Source organism: Epinephelus fuscoguttatus, linkage group LG13 (assembly GCF_011397635.1).
Source record: "Epinephelus fuscoguttatus linkage group LG13, E.fuscoguttatus.final_Chr_v1".
In the NCBI taxonomy this organism is placed as follows: domain Eukaryota; kingdom Metazoa; phylum Chordata; class Actinopteri; order Perciformes; family Serranidae; genus Epinephelus; species Epinephelus fuscoguttatus.
This window is the reverse complement of record NC_064764.1, coordinates 29,996,040-30,022,843: the sequence shown is the minus strand read 5'-3', so window position 1 is coordinate 30,022,843 and position 26,804 is coordinate 29,996,040. Positions and strand designations below refer to the sequence as shown.

The following is a 26,804-nucleotide window of genomic DNA, read 5'->3' as shown; positions in this document are numbered from 1 at the left end:
TCACCTGATCCGTTTGTTGAAGAGAGGTAGAGACCTCTGCGGATAATTTGGCTCCCTGTAACAACCTCCTTAACATCTGGATCTTAAGTTTACATTTTAGTGAGTGCTGGGCTAGCAGTTAGTCTGCGTATTTGTAATATGAAACTGCTTTATTCAGTAATTTTACTGGTATTAATCTCTCTGTCTGTTAGTTTTGAAAAGGAAAAGACCTCTGCGCATAATTTGGCTCATGGTAAAAAATCTCCTGATCATTTGAATCTCAGGTTATTAGAAAAAAAATATCAAAGAAAAAAGGTGAGCACACAATAGCAGGTGCTTGGCTAGCGGACTGTCTCTGACGAGACGTGTGTGTTGAAGAAACACCTTTTTTTATGTGAAACTCCTCTATTCAGTGTCTTTATGAAATCACCTGGTCCATTTGTTTCGGAGAGGAAGAGATTTCTGTGGATAACCTCCTAAACGTCGGGATCCTAAGTTATCACTGGGATCTCATTTATAAATATTGCGTACACACAAAACGAGGCCTGAAAGAAGTGTGTGCCACTTCACACGCAAAAGTTGTGGTCTATAAAATAGACTTGATGGGAGAAACTTTGACCCATCCTAACGAACATTTTAGAGACGAGAAACTGGTGACGCAGAGGTTGAGGTAAAAGCCTGATTATAGAAAATGTTGAATATCTTTTGGCATGCCATTTTTGGCTTTTTTCCATATGTACATTTTTAATATGGATCCTTTGCATTGTTTTATACATGAGACCCCTGATCCGTTTGTTTCAAAGTGGAAGAGACCTCTGCGAACAATTTGGTTCCCAGTAACAACCTCCGGAACGTCTGGATCATAAGTTATCAGAGGAAAAAGAGGTGAGCACACTTAAGCAGGTGCTTGACTAGCGGCTTGTCTACGACATGTTAAAAATGAAACTGCTTTTTCAGTGTTTTCACTGGTTTAATCACATTGCATGGTTTGTTTTGGAGAGGAGGAGATCTTAGTCTATAATTCGGTTTGTGGTAAAAAAAAAAAAATTAAAAAAAAAAAAACTCCTGATCATCTTGATCTTAAGTTACCAGAGAAGAAAAGGCGAGCACATCATAGCAGGTGCAGGGCTAGCGGACTGTCTCCAATGATCTGATGTGTTGGAGAAACATCTTTTTTTCGATTTAATATGAAACTGTTTTATCCAGTGTTTTTTCCTAAATCACCTGGTCTGTTTGTTTAGGAGAGGAAGAGACCTCTGCGGATAATTTGGCTCCACAACCTCCCTAACATCTGGATCTTACATTATCAGAGGAGAAAGAGGTGAGCACACTTTAGCAGGTGCTGGGCTAGCGGCTCGTCTGTGAGGTGTTGAAACACCAATTTGTAACATGAACCTGCTTTATTCAGTGTTTTCACCAGTTTTAATCACATGGTCCATTTGTTTTTTGGAGAAGAAAAGACCTGTGAATAATTTGACTCCTGGTAAGAACCTCCTGACCAATGAACACTGAAGGAATCCAAACCAGGAGAAGTTTCAACTGGTTTCAGTCCGCAGTCCTCACTGCTAGATGCCCCTCAGATCCCCCTAAATCTTACACACTGTTCCTTTAAAAATGAAAATCTGATATTGCTCTGGTGTATTTTCAACTGTTTTACATCGCCCTTACATGCATACTTATGTATTACCGTTCCAACACCATAACGAAAATAAGGAGAGCAAATGTAATGCATGCTCAGGCAATGTGCTGAAATCTCTGGGTGCCATTTGCTCCCATCAGTGTAGCTGATAGAGTCATTAGAGAGCTGCCGCGGCTCGGCTCTGGGGTCTCTCTCCTGTAAATGGCCCTGTTGGATGGGTGAACAACCTTCACATGGCTCTGTGGCCTCAGAGCACTTCACTAAAGCTAATAGGTCATAGCTGCAGAGATGGGTGACAAAAGCACGAGTGTTAACAATGGATAATGTGAGAATGGATCGCAGTTATCTGCCGCTTTCTCTGTCTCTCAATTCAAAGTGTTTGACATTGCATCAAGTGAATTTCAAGTGTAAATCACGTTGTTTTTTTTCTCTGACTGCAGTGACAGCAAGGTGTGGGGGTTTTTTTTTTCTACATTTCACATATGACCTCCATGCTAATAGAGGAGCTTCCTTTTTATCTATTAGTGACTAACGTGATCACCCTTGGACAGCTGGAAAAGCAAAAGTGCTGAAATTGTCTAAATGATGAGCTGAAGGATCTGTGGGTTTTTGCATATCACACCTCCTCCCTGGCTTTAAGAAAAAGGGTGAAAGAGGTCAGCTCAATATGCATATAATTTGGGGTTACATTGGAAGTTTGGGTTTTAAGCTTCTTGATGAAAGACAGCTATGAATAAATGTAATCTTTTCCCTCACATTTGGTCATTTGCTGAGGGCTAGGAAAAAAGTCTTTGTATGCGCTTTATTAATATTCCTTATTACTGTTCCTTGAGGTTCATTGTCCCTCAGAAACGCCCCAAATGATCGAGCAATCTCACCAGTTTCCAGTATTTACTTACAGAAGCAACGACATCTAACATAGGATATTGTTCCTGCCATGTTTATGCCCTCAGTTTGTCATGGATGAATGAATGGGAAAAGTTTAGGCCACACTGGAGAGGAACTTATTTGTTGAGCAAGGGAAAATACGACGAGACGAGGGCAGACTGTCAAAGGACTGAACGCCATTCATCTGCTAACCTGTTCAAGGTGTGCCTGGTTGATGTCCTCCTCCTTTGGTGGGGAACATATGTCCACAGCAGCTGTGCCACCGTGAATAGGCAGTGATTGTGTGCTAGCTAACTGCATTCCTGGGAGCCAGGCCAAGTCTGAGTGGAGTGAGCTGTCCCATTTTTGATATGAGCGTCTCCCACATTCCACCTGATTTACATGTCTCTTTTACCACACACAACTAGTGGCCGTTCACTCCGGCCAAAATAGCACCTGAGTTAGAAGATCTCATTTGTTTTATTTTTCCGGAAAGATGCTGAAGAGGTGATCCTGAGACATTTTTCAGATGTGGCTTGAGCAGGTGTGTTAGTGTATCTTCCCAGTGACACAGTTTGCACGAGCTGCAGTTCATGTGACTCTTCCTCCTCTAATGATGTATGATGGAAGTTTGATACACGCTAGATTGTCCAGTCAGGGAAGGCTATTTTTGTTCGGCATACATGAGAGCAGAAGATAGAAACGGCTGTATTTTTATTATATCCGGAAGGCTTGAGCCTGGAGGGCATCATCGTTTGGTTACATGTGTGCATGAGTGTGTGTGCGCAATGTGTTTCCATCTGTCTGCAGCTAATTTAACAAGCTACTGGACCAATCAGCCTCATATTTTTTGTGCACGTGTGACTGAATGCTGAAGGACCTCTAGTGGTTACGGCGAAACACAATTGTTGAAAAATCTGTTTTATTGACTGCTTTATACCGTCACTGACTTCTGACTCCTTACTCCCAATACATTCTCACTCCAACCTCATCACATATTGATGTTTTGGTCATGGACTTTCCATGTCCAGATATGACGTGCAAAGTACCCTGGGTGTGTTGGTTGTTGATGTTCTGGGACACCGTGTAAAGTTCTCCTCTTTCAAGATATACTTCGGTTTTCACAGGAAATTTAACGTTTACATACAGTCTCTTTCAAAATAAACTCACTTCGTTGGTACAACACCATGAATCGATGTTTTTTTTCCCACGTGGTTAGGTTTAGGAAAAAAGAACAGGTTTGACTTGAGAATCTTACGGGATGCAAACACCACTCTCTCGGGTGAAAGTCAATGTTTGTTGGACCCATCCATCATCCCTCCCACCAGCCCCACATGGACTTTCGGCACCTTAACTATCGTCCTTGTCGCGCCTTGTTTCCCTGACGCCAACGGGCACAGTTAAAGTATATCGGCAACCACTCACATATCATGCCAACATGAAATGACGCCTATTTTGTTGGTTTCTTACGGCACAAGACACTGCCCAAGCATCGGATTTCGACGACTTCGGAGTGACACTGGGCTCTTACTCCTCTTAACTGACCGGTAGGGGCTGCAAGGTTTCCAGAAATTGGCTGGGTTAAAAACAACAAGCCTACCATGTGTTGCAGGACCCATTTTGGCCTTCGATGCGATTTAAACCTGCCATCCGTAGAAAGGTTTGGTCTCATTTTGAACCGGAGCATCTTTGGAAGAATTTCATACCTTAAATGTTCTGATCCACTAAAGTAAGGCACGTTACAAGTACCTTATTGTTTCAGTAGTAGAGCGATTTTGCCTGCCAGATTTTGTAGACTTGCAGATTTTGTTGATTTGGTCATTTTTCCCTCGATATTTGTGTCTCTATGATAAGGAAGTTAGGAGGCTATGAAGTGAAATGGTTTCTTTTTTTGTCTATTTCCTACTTTGTTCTGCTGTAGCCTACAGACAGTTAATACGATTCAACATCTGGTTATGAATGACATGGATCAAAGATTCATTGCTATGTTTTTGTCATTAAAAATACATTCATGCTCATAATTAGATTGTATCTATATTTTACATCCAGCAGGAGGAATCAATCTGCTCTGTGTGACATGCTGTGTCTCTGTCAAAAATAGCATAGCGTTAGTATTTTATTAGTTTCTGGGCCCCTTTGAAACACGCTACAACACGTCCGCTGGAATTACATGAATTGTGTTGAGTGGTCACGGCCACCTGCTTGATATCTGCCCCCTCTGAGTGCACTTTTCTAGTTAGTCTTAATATTTTTGTTAATTTTCTACAAAGTTTGTGCAGGTAATCACGACATAATAGGCGACAAGGATAGTACTTTGCTGTATTTATAACACTTACGTGACTTAATGACCTCAAATAATTGCATAAAAATAATCAGAGCCAGGCAGTCGAGTACTTCGTCCTTGGATGCAGTCATTATTTTATAAATACGGCATTCATCCTCTCTATAATAAACTCAAACACCTGTAATTGTTATCAGACACTTGCGCAGGAAACCAGGGGCCTGTAAAGGCAATCTTAATGTAAACATTAAAGGCAGTTGCGAAATGGAAATCTCATTTCTGCGTGGGCTGATGTCTGATCACAAACAAACAATAGACATCTGCAGTATTTCTCTGTCCTGTCACACCTCCATCCCATGAGGAACAAGGTCAACAGAAGAGCCCTGAACGGGATGGCGATCCCAAAATAACAATCCCAAGCACCAACAACCCCCCCCCCTTCTCTCTTAAACAACACAATCACGCAATCAAAGCCCGACTGCCTTTCCCTCATTGTTTAATTTCTGCTGGCTATCTTAGATATCTCTGCGGCTGTTCTTATCTTTGACCTTCAGCTTGTTGCTTTGTCGTCGCCCCCCCCTCTCCACCCACCCTACCTGCTCCCACCCCCCACGCCAGTGTGCTGCGACCTTCAGAGGGGTGTCATTACTCCCTGACCCATTTGACGATCCCCTCATGTGGAATGTGCATATGCCGAATCGCTGCAGATCTGCACAGTATGGGGTGAGGTGAAGTACTTACAGAAATATGACTTGACACGCTTTATCAAATGGGGAAAGATGAAGACGAAACAGCTGCTGGTGCTGTCGTAAGCAATCTGGCCGTGATTGAATAAAAGTGTCAGGAAAAGGGCCGCTTGATGGTCTTTTGTTCTCCCCCATCCAGCTTGATGTTAGTTTGAGCTGTCAGGAGGGAATCACAGCTGGGTGATTTATCAATACTTGGAGTGACCTTGCAGCCACACTGCTGTGTGTATGTATGTGTATGTGTGTGTGAGGGAGTGTGTGTGTGTGTGTGTGTGTGTTTGTGCACAGGCTCGTATCTGTGTGTGGCTCTCGTGGATTAAAAAGACACAAAGTGGAATATTTTCAAAATAGTTGGCACACATAGACAAAGACTTGGCTTGACTTGGAACAAAATTCTCTCTTCTCTTAGACACAGTAAGTGGATTGTTCTGCCAACACGATAAGGGTATTTTTCTCAACATCAGAGCACTCAAAGTACCACCAGCAAATGTTTGGGAGAAGTGTGTCTCTTTTAACTAACACTGCTTTTGAACAGGTTTTTTTTTTTCCTCTCCCCTAAATCTCTTTACTATTTTTTCCTTACCTGTCCACGTCGGCTCTTCACCTCGGTACTTTCTTTGAGATGTACTTGGACAGCCTGTTTTCACAGCAGCCATTGACTGTCTCTGTTGTGATTAAGCAGATGTTTTATTGCAGACTGGAACAGTCATTACTGCCATAAACCCATCTGTGGAATTGCTTTTTATGCAAATTTACAAAGCATCTGCATAAATAAAGTTCTAATTAATACCTTTCTGCAAACCTCTGCGCTCTTTGATTCCTAAGTGTTCTTAATTGTGTACAAGCAGGTAGAAAGTACAAATCAATGCTCACAACATGAGAGGGTTTTGTTCTCCATGTACGCCATTTGAGCCTTTTTTTTACAGCTCTTTTAGCAGAACTGTGAACATACAACAAATTAATGTCGTTTGGCGATATTTTAGCACATTTATAGATTTTTGAAAGCACACCACTCGGCTTTCACTTAAAGATATACATTTTATTTACACGTAATTACATTCTGACAGCCTGACATGGTTAATTATCGACACATCTTTGATTAAGAAAGAGCTTAAAGCGATTCCAATCAAGGATAACATTTATGTAAAGTTGCAGTGAGTTGCATTTTTAGCTCCTGTTGTAGGTTACAAGGGAAATAAAACAAAATCTGCTGCTACCGGTTGATTGGGAACTACTGAAGAGTAAAGTTTCCCTGAGAACATTAAGGCTGCTTTATAGATCCCTTTGTTGTGAGGGTGCCAATGGAAGCTCATTAATTTCCCCAGGTTTTTAATGGGGAGTGTTGAACATGTGGCAAGAGTTGTCTTGGTGGGACCCTTATGAGTTGCACCTCCGCTGCTGAAGGGATGCCATGTTTTTAATTGTAAAGATGTCCCTTTGCTATGTGTTGAAGCGCTTTTTACTGTTTGGAAAAGTGTACAAGATTATTTATTTAAATGATTGTGTGATTTATTCCTTTTTTTTATTCTTATTTTGTCTCTTTTAATATTACGAAGGAGGATTAGAGCTACATTACAGAAAATTAAGTCAAGTAAGGAGTTAAGTCATCATTTTTAGAAAAATGCCATAATATTACAAGAATTAAGTCCTAATTTAATGAGAATAAAGTCATACTATTTCAAGAAAAAGAAGCTGTAATATTAGGAGAATTAAGTCCTAATTTTATGAGAAAAAAGTCATAATATTACAAGAATAAAATCCTTATTAAATGAGAATAAAGTCATACTATTCCAAGAAAAGGAAGTCATAATATTACGAGGATATAGTTGTAATTGAATGAGAAAAAGTCATAATATTACATGATTAAACTCGTAAATTTATGAGAGAAAAACACGAATTTCTGGCATAAAGTTTTTTCTCGTAAAATTACAAGTTTAATCACATAATATAATGACTTTTTTTCCCTTGATGTGGGAAGACTTTATTCTCATTAAATTACAACTTTATTCCCATTATATTACAACTTTTTTTCCACGAAATCACAACGCTGTTCTTGTAATATGACTATATTCTTGAAATCTTGTAGGTTTTGTTCCAACTTTTGGGGAGACATAAGGAAAAGGGGGGTATGAGGGTTCTCAGCTTCAAAATTTTGAGCATCAAAGACTCAATTTGCTGCATTCTGGTTCATTTTTATGCATCAATTAGTACATTTCCTACATCAGTTCATAGTATAAATGTGTTTACTTTTGTCAAAATAAAGGTCCTCTGCTGCTTTGATGTTTTTATGGGGGGGGGGGCAAATGCACATGTTGTAAATATTAAGGAAGACATGTCCCCAGTGTCCCCGCTGAAATCTACACCTGTGTTTGTAGCTGTAAAATAAAGGTATAAATGGTTTATTTTCCGCCTGCATTCCCTCATGCTTATGATCTCTGCAAACTACATCATTATAATGAACCCAGCCTGGTGTAGCTTTGGAGTGGGTGTTCTTGTGTAGCATACAGCAAACGTAAAAGCTAAAAGGCATTTAGAGCGAACTTGAACTTCCATTACCTCTGAAAATCAGAAGAAGAAAAGGCATTTTGTGAAGAAAGAAAGACTTTGTTTAATGATTAAAGGAGGCATCTGAGCCGTGAGTGAGGAGGAGGGGCTGCAGTCAGTGAGGTCAGGGGAAAATGAAGAATGGCTTCAAAAAGTGTGTCGGGATGAAGGCAGGATTTTTCTGCATTTAACTTTTATTTTGTAGGGATTAAAAAAACGGCAGCGCTTCCAAAGCAAATGGATATCCTGGTTGACTTTCAAGAGCAAAACAACAAATCATCTTAGGTTGGCTCACTAGGTGGCAGTGTCACTTTTTAAACAAACGCACTTGAGGGGAAACTGTGTTAAACAGTATGTATTTAACTGGGTCCATTTGTTGAGAAGTAATCTGATCAGATTTAGGTTATTGGATTAGATAGAATCTTGGAAATGGGATGTTCACATTTGATCACATAATCCAGTTTTGGTTTTGATCTGGATCAAACCTTCAGTATGTTGAAAACCTTTAGTAGAATTGGGGTACCTTTGATCCAAATATCAGGATTATTCTGATTCCAGCTGGATTGAGGATGGAATTCAGGAACAAAATGGTCATATACATTATTTATATTTTGCACTTTATTTCTTTAACCATTACAGTGATAAAGTAGATAAAGTAGACATTAGACTGCCTTTTAAGTCTTTCAATACAGCAAAGAAAAACTATAAATATAAAAGATTTATTCCCCATAAAATAATCCCTCAAATACCTGTCAATATCAAACAAAAGATACTTAATTTTAACTTTTATTCACCACTTTACATTGGTTACAATGACAACGATAGGTAGTTTCTATCAACTGCATCCCCCGTGCTGTTGTCTGTCTCAAATGAAAACACTTAAAGTGACGCCCTGCTGGCTGTTTCTACCTGCTACCTTTCTACCTGTGAAGTCGGATAATTTGGGACACTTCTTGGTAGATTACCAAAAAAAATCTCACCTGAAATTCTGAACACTACCTTGAGTGTTACTTTCAGAGCTTGTGATGGTTCTCTGCTATATTTCCATGAAGCAAATGTGTTGCCAAGTAAAACACTTGAGAAACTTTGGATTTCTAACATAGAAAGAACCCCTGAGTCACTCAGATGACATGCTTAGGTAAAATGGGACAGTCAATTAAATCTAGAAAGTTAAATCCAGTTAACAGTTCAGTCATTAATTCATTCATGTAAGCTAACTATTCATTGTAAGAGATTGCCCAACTTTTCTTCCTTTGCTGCCTGATTCCCAGGGCGTCTACAGGTCCTTAAAAAGTCTTCAGAGGTCTTTAATTCATGTTACAACAGGCCATAAGAGCCATTAAATAGTTTTAAATTTGAATTTCTGAGGTCTTAACTACTACAGTCATTTTATCCAATTTCATTTATCCATTTTTTTTAATTTCTTTGTGAAAATGAGTGAAGCCTTTCTATGTAAAAGTTTCTCTTTAAAAAACTAAATTATTGTCATTGTACTTCATACTTGCAATTACCTGTTGGCAAAATGTAGACTGACTTAACTCACTCTAATAACCATATTCCTACAGTACATAACACTGACCACGTAGATACTACTCGCCTGCGATGCTTAAATAAGTTAAACATGATTTGTCTAACAATCTGTCCCTAAATTTGGTTTAAAGGTGTCTTGAACAGGTCTTAACAAACATTTAACTGTCTCATACATGTACCTGTAGACACCCTGTTTCCTTGGTGCGTTATCGTCTACAATGAACATGCTTGTGTGTAACAGTGATGGCTAATTCTGCAGTATTGTGGCTGACATGGACTCACTGCATCATCTTTAATCTTTTTTAAGTGACAGAAATATTAGATATCTGTAATATTACAGGCTGGCACACAGTAGCAAACTCTGAAAAATGGTTCATGGGGTTAGTGGATAAAGTATGAAATGAAGAAGTTTCTTACCATGAAAAAAAAATTACGTTTTTAGTCAATTGACAACTTATTTTAAGAAGTTGGTCAAATTCAAAACATTTCTGACATTTTCAAGTTGGATGGAATTAATTTAAATAAGTTAAATTATCTTAAATGAAATAATTCAGCCACTACATCACCACAACTTTTGTATGAATATCAAGTTGGTTTAACTTAATTTAACTTTTGGAGGTCAAAGCAAATCATGTTGGTTGTATGAAACTAAGCTTGACAGATTATAAAAGACTCATAGGATTGACTCAGTATACCAGAGTTGGAACTACTTAAAAAGATGTACGCAAAAAAAACCCCAGTGAATCATTTTTAGAGTGCATAAATCATGATTTTATGGCACCTAGTAGCCTAAAACAAGCTGGTTTTACCTCAGAAAAATGACCCAGTTTATCTGATTGTATTAAGTACTCACTCAAAACCATTTTTCCCATAAAAAGTCAAGTGTACAGTTAATGAAATCCAACAGCCATTTTTGTTGTAAAAGCATTCTTTGTTAGCTGCAGCAGTCTTCTTACTGAAAAGAGAAAATCAACATCCTTGAAAGTTCTGAAACCAGTGATTATTTTCATTATTTGCTCTGCCTATCCTCGTTATCTCAGACCAATTTAAATTGTTTCAAGTACATGAATTTGTATGTTAGCAGAATGTTAGCTGACTGGCTGCTAATATTTCAAGAGCCCAAGATGCAAAACCATATTTGTCCCACATTACCTGACTTCACCATATGTTGTCCCATTTAGATCGCTGGATATTTGGATTTTGTAATCCTGAAAAGTTTGTATCTGGATCAGGTGCTTTGTAAAAAAGGCACAACAGTAAAATGGATTAGCTGACCCTGGATAGCAAAACATGGGGCTTCCAAATCCGGATAATCCAGGTTACATTTTTTTTTTAACAATTGGGCCCTGCTGTATGTGACTGAACACTGGATCACTATATTTCTTTGGAGACAAAGACAAACACAGCATATCAAATAAAACTAAATACCACATTATGAGTACAGCTATATGTAGAAGTCAGTACCGTTAGCTTAACTTGGTGAAAGCTCTCTGGTAAAAGGCTCAACCCCTCTGATAGAGCAGAGTCTGCTGTCATCAACGTTGCAGTGCAGAGCCAGGACTTCTTATACAGCACAAAATACAAACAGGTTATGCTGCTCCGTCTCTCTTCTCATCAGCTTGTGAGATCTCGCAACTTTTAGCATAATGAATTTAGCAGGGATGCCTTCTCTACACAGTCCATCAGGCCTGCCATCTAGGAGATTAAATTATGTCTGTAAGCATTAAAGCTTTGATGCTGTATTTGGGCGGCATGCATGCATCCATTTGCAAAATTCTATATAACAAAATTAAAAACATGGACACCTATGGAAAATGGCTTGGCACTAGCACTTAAACCCAACCACTCCAAACAGTCTGCTGACTAATGCATTTCTAATCATTTCTGTGATCAATGTTAGCTGCTGTGCAATAAGATTAATCAGCCATATGCAAAGCCAGGATCACCTTGAACAAGAGAAGAAGAAAGGGAAAAAAGGGGAGATAAAAGGACTGAAAGAAAGTGTCTGAGCTATTATGTATGATAAGCACACTATACAGAAATAAAGCGCACCTGCATTATTCACGTTTTCTTTTTTTCATGCCGTCGGTTTTGTGTGTGTTTGAGCAGCATTACACCGTTGTGCTCCCCTCAGCTGTGCTTTGGCATCTGTGCGTGGCCATCTCACTGCTGAATAGCTGCCTGATTATTCCAAATCTAAGGGAATATTCAAACAAGGCCGATAATGCATTCTTCCATATGATTCTCCAGAGCTGGGACAGCTGTTCAGCAGCTTTCAATGCCATGTTCAGAAAGGGACAGATTTCTCTGCTCAATTAATAGGGCCCATTAAAAATCAGGGGGAAGTTTGACAAATGAAGCAGAGATTCAGTTTGTCTTAGACAGAAGGCTTCAAAATAACCATCTCGTATAGCTGACAAATAGCGACAATTTAACTCAAATGATTGGGAAATGAATGTTTAACTTAGTAATCAATGGCTGCACAGGATTTCAATGGCCGTGTAGGCAAACGTGGGGTTGGAATAAGCACGCAGAGGCAGCTCTGTAGGAGACGAGGAGTGTCGTTTACATGTCTGGACAATAACTGTCAGTAACTTTGTCACACATGCAGTTGTTCAAATTGAGCAGATTACAGCCGGGTCGATTTTACAAACCTGTCCAGCAGAATGATAAAACAAGAATTTGTCAGCTGTAGCAGACAGGAGGAATTACTGCAGATCACTGTGTCTTTGTTCGCTTCACTTTGGCCACACAGTGATTTGAGAATGCAGAGTGGCGCTGCGATGCCGGTGCCTTGTGAAGTTTCAACTGGCAGATGAATTCCTCCAGTCTGGCTCTCCCCGTCTCTCTCCCTCCAGAACAACGAGGAGGTTGTCTGTCCAAGGGCACACCTGTAAGGTGCAGGCCCTCGACAGGCTTACCTCAGTGGCCTCTCCTGCTGTACTCAAAAAGGCAATTATTCCTCCCAGAAGATAGAGCACTGTCAACTTCAAACAGAGGACATTCTTTAGGCAGATTAGACTAAAATTATGTTTTATTATTTGGCCCCGAAGAATGAATTGGACTCTATTTGGTCGCCTTTGTGGTGAAATCCAAGACAGTTTAAATGGCAGAGGTATGTTTGGAGTCGGGGTAATACTCTGGTGTCTTTATGAAAGGGCAGTAGAGAGGATCAGATTAGAAGCCGAACAGCGAGAGTCTTTCAGTGCGGCTGTGCTATCATCTCTGTCTTCTTGTCCGTGCCTGTAGAGAGGTTAAATTAAATGGCTGTAATAAATGTTTTGGTCTTGCTGATGTGGTATGGCCGGCTATCAAACGAAAACACTGTGGAGAAACGGCATGGTGGAAGATCAGAGAGAGGAACAAATGGAGGGTGGGAGAACTATGTCAGCACATTACCAACATTAGAAACGGACTTGTTTTCACTTAAACCTCAATTATAATGGTGGCTCCAGAAACAATTATATTGATGAATGCTTTCTAAGTTACTGTAATTAAATTATTCCATTTAATTAACGAATTATATTGAATTTCTCCCCAGAGGACGGCATTAGCCTCATCTGCTGTTTTACAAACAGGAGTACTCTAATGTTGTGTGCTATGGAAATGATTACTAATGCCTAATGAAACTGTGTCAGATCAGATAAATGCTGTACAGAGTCAACAAGCCCGGCTTGTAACACAGCCAAACTTGAGACGAAATAATAAAGCCAAAGAAGAAATTATTGATTGTGTTTTTTCAAGGGCGGGCTTTGTACAGCTGACATCAAATAAATAATAATTCTGAGTGCCTATGCAGGGTTTTAAAGAGAATATAGGAAGTCAAAGATAATATATACCAAGCAAGCTTTTTAAAACAATCGCTCCTGCCTAAATACACATCAAGATTTTAATTTAGAATAAAAATAACCACTGTTTTTTTTTTTGTTTTTTTTTTTTAATGATCTTGTCTGTCATCAAAAACATGCTCAATCTCTTTAAGAAAACCTTAAAGGCACTAAATGAAAGTGTCAAATGGTTGCATAAAAAAGCATCCCATTGCTGTTTCCACTTGCTGGCTATAGGAGGTAATTATACACAATATAAAACTGGAATGCATTAACTGTGTTAATTTGATGGTTCAGCAGTACAAAGCTACAGAACGTAACCGCACAAGTGGAGTTCCACTGCAGCTGACCATTGCCCTCTGGTGGGAGTGCCAAGCACCTGCTCGAAGACAGACTAAATATAGAGCATAAGATTTTGTTTGTATTTCTTGTGTTACACTAACATTTAAGATTAATCACAGACGGACAGAGATAAGAGCTTCAAATTCATGTACACACTTTGGGTCGTATCAGTTTCACAAACCAAACACTTTCATACACTCACTGGGAGTTATTTTCCCCTTTTAAAAACACAAAAAATCAAATATCACCCTGTGCTTACAGTAGTAACGTCCCGCATGTGTTTATTGTCCCATCCCCTCTTGGCTTGGCCATATTAGTCCATGCGAGAGGAGAGAGGAGTTGTGATGCTGTAAGCACATACCGTGCATTCTCTCTCCTCCGCCGTGCAGTTGTTGGGCATATTGTGAGGTTTTAATACGGGGGGATATGGAGGAGGGCTCGGCTCACATTCGCTGCGCAGGAAGAGCCACGGCCAAGAATGACAGTTGCTCCTCTTGGAGCTGAGACATCCACGGATTTAAATTGCACTCTGAAAGGTCAGCACATGACAAGCAATCAATCAGCTCCTAATTGGATGATCAGCAGTCGTTTGAATATGTTTCAGATTTTTTTTTTTTTTTTTTGGTAGCTGAATAATGAGAAATAAGAATATGTGAGCATTTTCTGATAATGCTTGAAGAATTTCAATTGTGTGGCATCCTTATTAATAATATCACAATTCAGATAAACAAAACAGTGACTTTTTATATTATATTTACAGCATTTTTTTTTTCAAAAGCAACATTACAAAGTGCTTTACAGCTAAATAAAGATTACACAATAATGAAGTATCAAAAAATAAGTGGAATTAAAGTGACAGGAAGTAAAATAACACTACAATTAAAACAAATATAAGAGGATAAAGAGTGTCACAGCTAAAGGCCTTGACCTGCCACTTTTAATCCCCCCAAAACCACTGAGTGAATCAGATTTTTTAGTACATGAACACTTCAATTTATTTCATACATCACACTCTGAACAGTTTTAAAAATATATCAAGGTTTGAAGATGACCTGATGAAGAGCTGACACGCTCGAATCATTGTCTAATTAGAATTACAATTACAATTTCATTTCATACATTACACTCTGAACAGAATATGTTAAGGTTTCACATGTGACCCTACCCAACCTAAGAGACACTCACATTTAAAAACAAGTTCAGTCAAGCCTTCAGTGTGTGCAACATTTTAATAAGAGCACAAAAACTGCCTGAAGACAAACATGGAATGGGAGTGGCAGTAAATGTCACATTAAAAAAAAAAAACCCAACCCTTTCATACACTCGTTTTTTTTCTCCTCTTGTAATGAAATGCTGCTCAGCCTCGTCCACATCCGTGCCAGCGTTGTAGCATACCAGTGTTTCCAGTTCCAGCTTGTTGCACTGGCACTATATCATCAACATACTACCATACACCTGTGTGGGAAAAAAAAACAAACCCTGACAAGTCAGTTCTGTTTTGTTAAGCTGAGGCATAAAGCTGCTGTCACTGTGATCTCGACAGGGCTGGCGGTTGGATTACCGACTCTTTTTTACTGCTGAGCCACATATCTACAGTACATCCAAGGATGTAAAGAACAACAAAAGGGGCAGATAAACACATCAGAGTTCCTACAAGGTCACGACAAAAGGTACGTAAATGTAAAATTAAGTACCTGAATGCAGCATTTGCAGTTAAGGTGAAAGTTCAGCTGCATGCAGGTTGAGCACAGATCACCGTGGCTGCATTTGTATGTGACACACAATGTATTTGAGTGAAATGCTGAGCTATTTTGATGGAAACATCCCCCTGCCAGTGTATGTGTGCAGGCTTCACTGCTGGCCCAGGAATGTTGGCATCAAGTATGCAGTCCTGACAGACAGCTGCACTGCAGTGGCGTTTTTAACATGCCAGACCAGGACCCAAGCGTGCTGGAGGCTCTAAGGAAAATCAAAAAAGTGCATTAAAAAGAAATGATAAGGGGGGTTGTGCAAACTTGATTGACTCCAGGTGAGATGTGTGTGAATTTATAGTTTGGATTTCCTCATAGAGAGGTTAAAAAGTCAAATATTGGTGATTTAACCTGAAAAAACTGCATGTAATTAAACTTTTTTACTTTCCTAACCTTACTTGGCTTCAACCTTTGAGTCATATGAGAGTTGCAGAAGCCACTCAGCCTGTTTAACATGATCCCCAGGAACACTGCTCCCATTAAAGCAATTATTTACTGCCTGACTTTATTCTGAATGAGCTGCTCTCTGATGGACACAAACACAGACACTTCCTCAGCTGCCCTCTTCACCCCCCCACCCCACGTGTTTGACGTTATTTCTACCTTCAGCCATTTCACCTCATCCTACAACCTCAGGATTCATTACACTACGTCTTGCCCCGATCTCCTGCTTGTCCTGTTTATTTTGTACATGTCGAGCCCCGCCCTGCAGACGCGCTGCTATCACGCAGTTGCGTAATTTGACAAGCCAGCGCAAAATAGGCAGAATGAACGTTTGACAGCTGGCTCCCTGCTCGTACAGATTGTTTCGAAACCAAAAAGAACATATGCTTAATTTATTGGTGAAAGATTTCGGATAGTCTCACAGTACCTCCTGCTTTTATGGCCGCTGCCGTGAGGAATAATGTTTGGGTTGCTCCGGGGCAGGACGCGCAGTTTCTCCATAAAACCCCCGCGCCACTGACAGCCGACGGGCTGAGAGGTGAAGATCATGGACAAGTGCTGTGCACCGCGAGGGATGCCATCCCGGGAACTTCCTCTTTCCATGATTATAATTTGGTATGGGATTGCATTTTGTGTTTTTATTCTGCATCTGAGCGCCACTGTGTTTACTGATGCCCGCTGACGTAGAGATTCTGCACGTTGCTGATCAAAGCAAAACAGGCTGTTCTCATGTAAAGATGTAAAGCCTCCTAATATTGGACTCCGGCCTGTAGGATATGTGCTTGTGTTCTAATATTCCCAGCTAGTGTCTGCACGTGACCGCTTTGAATGTCTTGTATTGATGCTGACAGTCAGTGGATCACAGGCAGGGCATGGCTGGGATGTGAAACGTTGCACCCGCTCCCCCGAAACTTGTGAGGAAAGAGATGCATGGCGCTGCAGAGCAACTGCATGTTCTAATTTCAGACATGTATTTCCAAACAGCTCAGGCTGTTTCAGAAGGGCGGCTGCTGCTTGTAAAGGGAGGGGGTGGAGGGTGGAGGGGGGTGTCTTTGATGTGGCTGGGTGTACACAAGTGCAGGCCCCAAATGCATCCCCAAATTTATTCACAGCAGTCAGTTTTTCCTTTAATTTTAAAAGTCTTGTGGTGCTTCAGCATCAGTGGAGAATAGTCAGTAGTTTTTGCATTAAATAACTGGTCTTTTTGGGGCATTTTAATCATGATTAGAATAACAGTAGTGATAACTGATGAGGCGTTCAGGTTCCATAATATATTCCATCTTCTTTGCGTTATGAAGTGGCACGACCACCCATAAGAGGGGTTAAATGGGAAAGCTTTCGGGGCCTAGCTGCTGAGGGTGCCCGTGGAGTCCAGCAATACTTACTGTAAGTTCATCCTAAATAAAAGCAGTGTCAGCCATTTGTATTTAAAACCAAAATATTCACCATTACTTGCTAAAAATGTAAATGTAAAAATATAATATCAAGTTTTATTGTATTGCGTTATGTATTTTTATAAATATATAATATATCTTTCATAACTCCCTTTCCTGAAAATGCAGTAGTATGATTTTTAAATTTATTTTTATTTATTTTGTTGTGCACTGCTGTCGCCAAAAAATTGAGGGCAACATGCCACATGACCTGAGAAATTTACTCATCGAAACAAGGAGGGAGTGTGAGACAGCAGACGCATGTGTTGACATAAGTAAAGCAGATTTAAGGGGGGGCCCATTCACTAGACCTTTTCAGGGGCCCGGCCATTTCTATGGACAGGCCCGTGATGTGATAAAGGAGAATATCTTTACATCAATAACTCATGTGAGAGCCCAAACTTATTAGCTGACGCCACTGCATTTGGAATAACGCTATGTTACCATGGCTGACCTAAGTATTCCAAGGACGCAGGTTTGATTTTAACATGGGGGGAGGGGGATTTGGGGGTCCTTGGTGAGAAAGTTTTCAGCATCAAACACTTTTTTTGAGCATCACTTTCCTGCATTCTGGTGAATTTTTATGCTCCAGTTTTTGTCTTTTTTTGGTCTTCAGTTTATAGTGTAAATGCAGGGGCAGATTATTAGACAGTGGGCCCCTGGGCACAGATATGAAAAGGCCACCCCTCCCCCCTCCGCACCTTTACTACATAGGAGCACACGCTTTTTAATTCTTTTAGCTAATTTTGTTTCATTGTTCTGCATCTCTTTGTCGTCACATTGCATCTTAGTAGTAGTTTTGTGTCTCTTTGTGATTGTTTTGCCCCCTTTTGTAGTCATTTTGTGTCTCTTTGTGGTTCCTTTGCATCTCTTTGTGGCCATTTTGTTTGTTTTCCTGGTCAGTATGTGTAAATTTGAGTGACATTTTGCGGTTAAGGGTCCCACTTACACTTTGGACCCCTGGGTCTATGCACAACAGGCCTGCTCAGTAATCCTTCCATGTGTAAACATCTTTAATTTTGTCAAAATAAAAGTCCTCGGCTACTTTTATGTTTTGCTGAGGGGGACAAATGCACATGTGCGTCCCCCCCGAAATCTACACTTATGAATGATTCCCTCTCTTTTGTTTTACAGGGTAAATCAGAGATGGACAGCTACTTGTCTCCGCACCAACAGGACATTGTGAATCCCAAAATGCTGTGCAGGGACGGCGCTCTGATGCTAGAGCCGCCTTTCACCGAGGACTTCGCCCCTCCATACAGTGTCAACATGAGCCTGCTCCTTCCTGACGTCACATATCTGCACCCCGGCCTCTGCAGGACTGTGAGACAGATCAAAACAGAGCCTTCACACTCTCTGATGCACCCCACCTGTCAGGGCAACAACGCCGTGCCGCCAACACTCCCAGAATACCCGGGTGCTTTTAGCACCGCCGACGCGGCCAGCGGTAAATTCTTCATCAAACAGGAAGTGCCAGATTTCCAGGACGTCCCACTGTTTCAGCTTTTGAACTCTGACTTGGAGCAGCTTGTTCACGGGTCGCAGCTGAACTCCATCCCCATGGCGCCGTTGAGTCTTCCCATCGGGAACGTCCACGTAGGCTCAGCGCAGAATTCTGCCAAACCCACAGGCGGTCCTCAGAACGAATGTTTCCCATTTAACCGGCACTTAGGCCATCAGCAGAGACCCACCTATTTGCCGCCCTCTCCGCCAAACTCCGATCCCCCGAGTCCAGACAGGGGGAAGGAGCTCCTCCACAATCTCTCTCCGCCTCCCTCCTACGAAGCCAGCATCGCCTCGAAGATAACTTTTCAGACCCACAATCCCATCGATCCAGGACAGACTTCTAGTGTAGCTCCAATCCAGAGCCCAGATCAGAATTCTAACGTTGGATTAGTCCAAAGCCCAGGTCCTGCGCCAGTGCAGCGTTTAAGCCTGACACCAGTTCAGACGACGGCAGGTGTTGGCCCGCTGTCCCCGGTGTTAGCTCAGTCCGCCCCTGTTAAGTACAACAGACGGAATAATCCCGATCTGGAGAGACGGCGGATTCACCACTGTGATGTTCCAGGTCAGACCTCTGTCTAGTCTGCACCACCATAAAGTTTTTGAACACTAAGGGCTCTAGTTTCCCGGCGCAGTGCAGGTGGCGCAGGGTGGCGAACCCCGCGCATAGCTAGTTTCGAGTAGCGCAACCCGAGGCGCGCTCAGTTTGGTAGTTTGGCAGACCGAGGTGCGCTGAGATGGGTGTGGCGACGCAGCAGGGGGAGGTGTCAACAGATCCAGCTTGGCGCAGTGACAGTTTCGTGCCAAAAGGCTTCGCTGAAGGTGCGCTGAAAGTTTGCCATCTGAAACCAGGTCTACTGTCAGCGCAGGGGGCGCGCAGCCGGTGTAAGCCGAAGTTTGGCTGACCAGTGGACAGTGCGCACACGTCACCAAAACCTCACAGGCAGGTTTCCAGAATATCAGGCACATTAACGATGCAATAAATACCAAAAAAACACTATTCAATGCAACTATCTGCAATCAGCACATAAATGTATCTCTATGTCGACTGTCCCGTCACATCTGATGCCAGATCAAAGGGGATTGGCACCGTTTGGCACGTTTGGCACGCGTAATGGAAACCCAACCTGATTTGATTAACACAGCCTGCAAACTAATGAGTTCACATCCCTCTCAGCCAACCACAAACAGCCACAGCATCAGATAGGGAGTATATATTCAGCATCTGCCATCTTAGAAAAGCCAAAAGAAAAGAGACAGAGTGAGACTGCGAGAGAGAAAGAGAGAGCGCGCGCGCACGAGAGAAACGCAACATTGATTTACAATTGTGGTGACCTCCTCCCAGGCTACCTTTGCATCATCAGCCCATGGAGGTCTGCTCGCAGTTCTGTATATTCGGACACTGCGAGCTTGGACCTCCTGGACCAAAACATCAGGTTCCTCCTGGGAGAAGTTTGGCCGTCTGACGCTGCTGCTCTCTTCCGCCATGGCGAATTGAGTAAACTCTCATTACATCTTCGCGCGGCACATTTAAGGGCGAGGAGAGGGGCTCATTTGATTGGTGTGATGTGTGTAAAACCCACTCCACGCCTTCTCACCTCCCTCTTTCCGACTTTAGGAGGGACGGAGGTGGGACAGACGAGTAGCTGCGCCAGGTGTAAGGTGTGCCAAACTTACAAAATCCGCCTGGCCACACCCAGTTGGCGAAGCGCAGGTGCGCTGTGCCCCCGCTGCGCCCGGTCTGCGAAACTAGAGCCCTAAATCTCAAATTTAAGCACGGTAAACTGATCTTAATAAACTTTTTTTTCCTTCAGGGTGCAGGAAAGTATACACCAAGTCCTCTCATCTAAAAGCCCATCTTCGGACCCACACAGGTAAAATGTTTTGAGTTCTTATTTTGGGGTGAAAGTGGTGGTGTTGCCAGGCAGAAAAATGTACTTGGCATGCAGATGCATTCTGTGTGCTGACAGACCTGGCCCACATCTCACTGCTGTCAAATCACATAAAGCCTGCAGCTCTCATAAAGGGGGCAGGGGAGAAAGACAGGACACGCTGTGATTTATGGCTCACAGTTGAGGCACGTGTATGAAAAAGTATCAGCTTTGTTATTATCGAAACTCATCTGAAATGTGTAGAAATGCTCCACACTTTTAAAGTAGTGTTATTTCTTGAGGGAACTGTGTTGTTGGCTTCATTTTGCCTCTTTTTTTTTTTTTTTTGCGTCTGCTGAAGGAGAGAAGCCGTACCACTGCTCCTGGGAGGGATGTGAGTGGCGCTTCGCCCGCTCTGATGAGCTGACTCGCCATTTCAGGAAACACACCGGGGTGAAGCCTTTCCAGTGTGCCGTGTGTAACCGCTGTTTCTCCCGCTCCGATCACCTGGCCCTGCACATGAAGAGACACCAGAGCTAGAAGCCCCCTCTCTTGCAAATTTAATTTTCCAGCAAACGTGGACAAAGACCCGGCACTTACATATCAGCAACAAATTAAAAAACTGTGGATTATTTCACACTCTCCCCAGTGGAGACATTCTTAGCAGTGCTGGCCCACAAGTAATTGTTTGTTTTAGTGTAAAAAGATCAAATATTACTGTTGCCTTATTTTATTTCAGGCCCTAATATTGGGGAACATTTGCAAAGATGTCAGTCAGAAATCATTAGCCAAATGTAATAATAAAATTAATACTCAGCCTTTAGTTTCATTACATTGTGTTGCACTTAAAAGTACACAAACAACTTCAAATATCAATTATTTTCATTTTTTCCCATTGTACAGTTAATATCAGCAGTGTGTCAAATGTGTCACTTATTTAATTAACTTAAATATCAAACTGCCATACTGTAAGAGCAGATATAGTGTTGCTCCCAACTGGAGCGTCAAAGGAAGTGTTGTTTTAACCAGCAGGTTGTAGGATTGATGGCACGTGCATGTGTAATATAGGAAGTAACAGCAGTTTGTTAAAGTTGTGGATTTAGGGAAAGACACAGTAGGAGAAATAAATCACGGGATGAGCGCTGTTCACCGCGCTTACAGGGTGACTTTAACACTGCCAGATTTATGGGTTAATTTGCCACAGAGGATAACTCAAAACAAAATCTATATTTACTCATAATACTGAAATGAAAGGACGATAATGTGTATGAGCTATTAATCATATTCATTTGGACAGCGTTATGAATGTTCTGTATCCATGCCCCCCCTGTATTGCAACATAGATATCTTAATTTCAGGAAATGTTAAATGTCTTTCAGGCAGGTGCAGAGATTAATCCAAACGTTGCATTTTTTAGATTATTATTATCATTTCAGAACGTCAATGGACACTGCAACATTTTATTCAACTATTGAAAAGTATTAAAGGGTAACTTTGGTATTTTTCAACCCTGATATCTCTTGCTTTGTGTCCAAGTGACTAATGGAGCAACCACTTTGAAACTGGTCCAGTATTGAGTAAGAGGGCTGCAGCTGCCAGCAGTGAAACAAGCTGCAGTGTAACATTAGGGCAATTGGGCACTGTTAACTTCCGTCAGTTTCCAGATTGTTATTATAAGTGTCTGACAGCATTGTGAGAAGGATCCCTACAGATTTAGATGTGTTTGGTAAGGAGTAAGATCCTTTTTGTTTGACTAGAAACAGCCCTCAAATCGCTATCACAAACGCACCAGACTCCATTTAAAAAAACACTAATTTTATTACAGTAAGACACATTTCTTTCAGAGTCGACAGAAACAAAAGAAAACTCAAAAGCCATCTTGGTTCTTTTCTTCACTGCTCCAACAATCACCAACTCTGGTTTGGCTGAAATAAACACATTTCATGTGATTAGATGTGAAAATATGCTGACTCTACACATGCTTAAATTACTGTTTTTTAAATGGAGTCTGGTTGGTTTGCCAGTAGTGATTTCAGGGCTATTTCTTGTTTCCAAAAATATGGATTTTACTTTTTAACAAGAAGGTCTTTCTCTATAGGGATCTTTTCTGTAAATTGTCGGACACTTATAGTAACAATCTGAGCCCATCAGTGGCAAAAACAAGCACTTTTAGTGGACGTCAATTGACAGTGCTCAGTTGCCCTTAGTGGTTATATTACAGCTTGTTTAGCGGCTGCGATTTTCTCACTCCATACTGGACCAGTTTCAAAAATTGTTATCCCTGTTAGTTACTTAGACACAAAAACGTGGGAATAAAGGGTCCAGGTTGAAAAATACAAAAATTGCCCTTTAACTTGTTTTGACCAGCTTGTTTTGCCCGATGTTAACTTTAGCGGCGCAGCAATATCTCATTTTACACTAAGTATGGTTAAAGACAAGTGCTCAAATAAAATTTACAGCAGCTTTGAGCACATGACATTTCAGCAGCAGGTCAGAGTTATTTTCTTCTTGGCAAGTTTTTATGATGGACAAATTCAGACGTTTTTCTTTTGGTTGCCAATCACGGGTCATAACTTTATAACAGGATTATCATATTACTGATGATTTGTCTTCATAAGTGGTTTCAAAGTGTTTTTTTTTTTGTTTGTTTGTTTTTGGACTCAGACTTGGCACCTGCCAGTCTGAACATCTGTGTAAGCTTTTGGTTTCTTTGACTGCTATCCATGTTTTCAAACACCTTTTGAAAGTGCCTTTTACTGCTCTTTTTTGGACGAATGAAAAGCAAAGCTGCCCCGTTGGGACAATGTTCTTTTATCAGGTACTCTACTTAAATGATTCTGTATGTTGGCTGCCCTTCCTCATTTCCTCACTATAGCAATCTCTATTTATGACCAACTTTCTTTCTAATTTGAGTCGGGTTGAACAAATTCTCTATAATTTGTTAAGATGTATATATTTTGTATCTTCTGTTTAAGGATACAATCCACTGATTGTTTTAAGGGTGTATAAAGATTTTTTTTTTATTTACAAAGTTCATTTTTATTTTTTGATTTTTGGGCAAAGTCTAAGAAGGATCAAATTATATACTGGATACTGTCACGGTCTACACTGTCATCACTCTCTGCAGCCACGACGACAGCAGCTCAGCAGAGTTTGTGCCAGTAAATTATTGCAATACTTTTAAACTAGATATATACACACGGATATTTTGACGTGAAAGGCGTAATGATATTTTGTGTCATAGCTTCATAACGTGAAGATGTAGCCACAAATTGATTTTAAGAAATGTGTTATGAAGCCATGTGACCCCCACAGTGCAAATAAAAGGTTTGTGTTGAATATTAGATTTCTGATTTACGTGTTTTTTAATATATATTTTAAAATACATACATTTTAGGAGATTTTCTCTGCATTATGTGTTTCCATTAAATTTTACTTTAAATCAAATTTACAAATTATTGCATTAAGCTTTTATATGCTAATGACTGTAATAATGTTAATATTGGTCTGTCTGACTTTATTTTATCGATCTATACGCTGTAGCTCATTGTTAAAGGTCAAAGTAAAGGTGAATTACAGTTACAGATGTTTTACATTTTGTATTGAGATAGCAAGGATGTTTAAAATCTACAAAAATGTAGACAAAGGTTTCAACATTATACATATTTTTAAAGTTACAAGTTAAAAATGTCTGATGTTCTGATTTGTGATGAAGGAGGAGAAAAAAAAACGAGATATTTACGTGGAATATTTTCAGAATTTGACAGATGTAGTTTCTGACATTTCAAATTCATAAACTAGTCCAAACTGGTTTTATTCTCTCTTCACATCTGACTTTGATCGTCTTCGCTGCTCGAGTCCTTTGCTGCAACACGTGATTTGGCGTCAGTGTTCAGTGGCTGCTCGGGCCCACACCCTTCATGCACTTGATGTGATTAACAATTCCGTGTAATCCAAACAAAAACAAGACGACTCCTTCTTTTGTTTTGTAATTGTTGGAAAGTGTCCTTGACATGAGTCACATCAGAGGTGTTGACAGAAGGTGCCAAGACAGGCTGAACTCACCGGAGAAGTTGTCTGAGCTTGTCCTGAAAGCACAGGAAGTTCCCTGCGGAGACTGTTATAGTATCACTCTTATTTGCTTACGTACTTTGCCCGTGCAGTATAGCCTACACACTATGGGCCCCTGTGAGTGATAAATCATGCGTGTGATATACTGCACACCCAAATGCTATGCGGAGTGGGAATAGAAACCTTGTTATTGTAATCATCTGAATCCTTTGCTGGCTGACAGAAACATTCATCCAGATCCAGTTATAATGGAGTGCCGTACAGGATGTACTGGGCATTTTCTTTTAAGTGCAACCTGTTCTCAGAAACTGTATACATGCTGTGTTAAACATACCGGGTCTTAAAATACCGCTCTCTGTTGGTGCTGGATGATAACAAAGCAATCTGATATTACACAGAGGTACAGAATGTTTTGGATGTTTAAATATATAAGTGAGGATTTTCATTTATATATATATATATATATATATATATATATATATATATATACATATACATACACACACACATGTGGGGCCATGGCTTGATTTCCAAGTCACAAGTAAGTGTCTAGTCCCAAATTAAGACTGATAAGTCCCAAGTCCTAAAGTGAGTTTTGTGTCCTGAACAAGACATAATGCGCTCTTCACCGACTGCAGTGCCATTTGAACAACAAAGTAATATATTAATTTTCAAAACATCATAAATGCTTTTTAAGATTTGTAATTACTTGTAATTATTAGTATTATTTTGCTGAGCTGACCTTGCACTTGCATAGCATATAGCGCTATTAACCAGTACCACAACAGAATGAATTTTGTATGTCTCCGTCCTGACTTGTCAGTGCCGAACCTAGCCCATTCGCTGCCCTAGGTAAGCCCCCCCAAATTGATTATTTATTTATTTATTATTATTATTATTATTATTTAATTTTTTTATTCTAAATTATTATCATCTTTTAAATTTAAAGTTACAATGTGTAATTTACATGGTTGTTTATTAGCAAATATCAACTATTGCTTTCATGAATATATATTTACTAAAGTGTAATGCAATTCACATACAAATGGAAGCTTTCTCACAGGCTTAGAATGATTTCTCTATATATACACAGGCAGGGCGCGGTCTGCTGGAGGCTGCCTTCTTGTGTCGCCATACTTGAATACAGTGGCCGAAAGACATACACGAGCTTCGCCTTTCGCGTTTACCTAGAACTTGTCGTCACTGGAGACAGAGAAGGTGAAACTCAATCCGGGGCGCTTCTGCGTGAACCTGCTTTGTACTTTTATGATTCTGTCGCACTTTAAATGGAGGACCACACATATGTTTTGCCCCGTAAGAGGGAAACCATGCCACCAAATAAAAGAAAAAGATCAAATAAGCGAGGACGGGACAAAACGCGAGTGAATATCAGTGTTGCTTATTCCAGGTGGAAAGAACACTCTGGAGACGCATGTATTATAATCCTACCAACCTATATTTGCCGCACTGTGCCGTGACTATCACATAAAATGTGTTATTTTAGCATTACTGTGCTAATGTTTGCTCATGTTACCAAAACAATTAGAGATAAAACACTCCTAACATAACGTTATATCTCACAGATAACCTATATGTCACTGGTAAGCTATAACATATCGTAGCGTCCGCCAGGACGTGCAGAAAGGATGACGCAGTTATTCGGCAAACCACCGTTTATTACTGAACAGTACAGGTTACTGTTGGCCGTAACTACGCCAAAACAACACACCAACAAGCACACTCACACAGCTCTCATCCCCGTCACACTCGCCTTTTTTTTTGTTGCCTTTTCATTTTCTCTCACTATATTACTCTCCACATACACACACTCCACTTCCCCATTTCCATTAAATTTGATTTGGTTTTTTCCAGTATCAAAATCTGTTTATTTAGGGGCACCCGCTAACTCACCTGGTACAGCAGGCACCCCATATGCAAAGGCTATGTCATTGCCGCAGCAGTTGAGGGCGTGATCT

The 26,804-nt window shown here is 40.6% G+C and overlaps 1 protein-coding gene across 3 annotated transcripts in view; it reads left to right on the top strand.

Annotated features, from left to right (window-relative positions):
- klf5b (Kruppel-like factor 5b) overlaps positions 1-24,101 on the top strand; it is a 28,910-nt gene extending 4,809 nt beyond the window's left edge. The window contains exons 2-5 of one of the 3 annotated variants that reach the window (XM_049593607.1): positions 1,221-1,300; positions 18,518-19,451; positions 20,701-20,760; positions 21,119-24,101. In XM_049593607.1, the coding sequence (XP_049449564.1) occupies positions 18,530-19,451; positions 20,701-20,760; positions 21,119-21,297 (1,161 nt within the window). In that variant the 5' untranslated portion in view covers positions 1,221-1,300; positions 18,518-18,529 and the 3' untranslated portion in view covers positions 21,298-24,101. Of the gene's footprint in view, positions 1-1,220; positions 1,301-15,173; positions 15,426-16,197; positions 16,566-18,517; positions 19,452-20,700; positions 20,761-21,118 lie in introns of those variants that run through there. The other 2 variants (XM_049593606.1, XM_049593605.1) reach the window with 2 other exon arrangements.
- Positions 24,102-26,804: the final 2,703 nt, after the last annotated feature.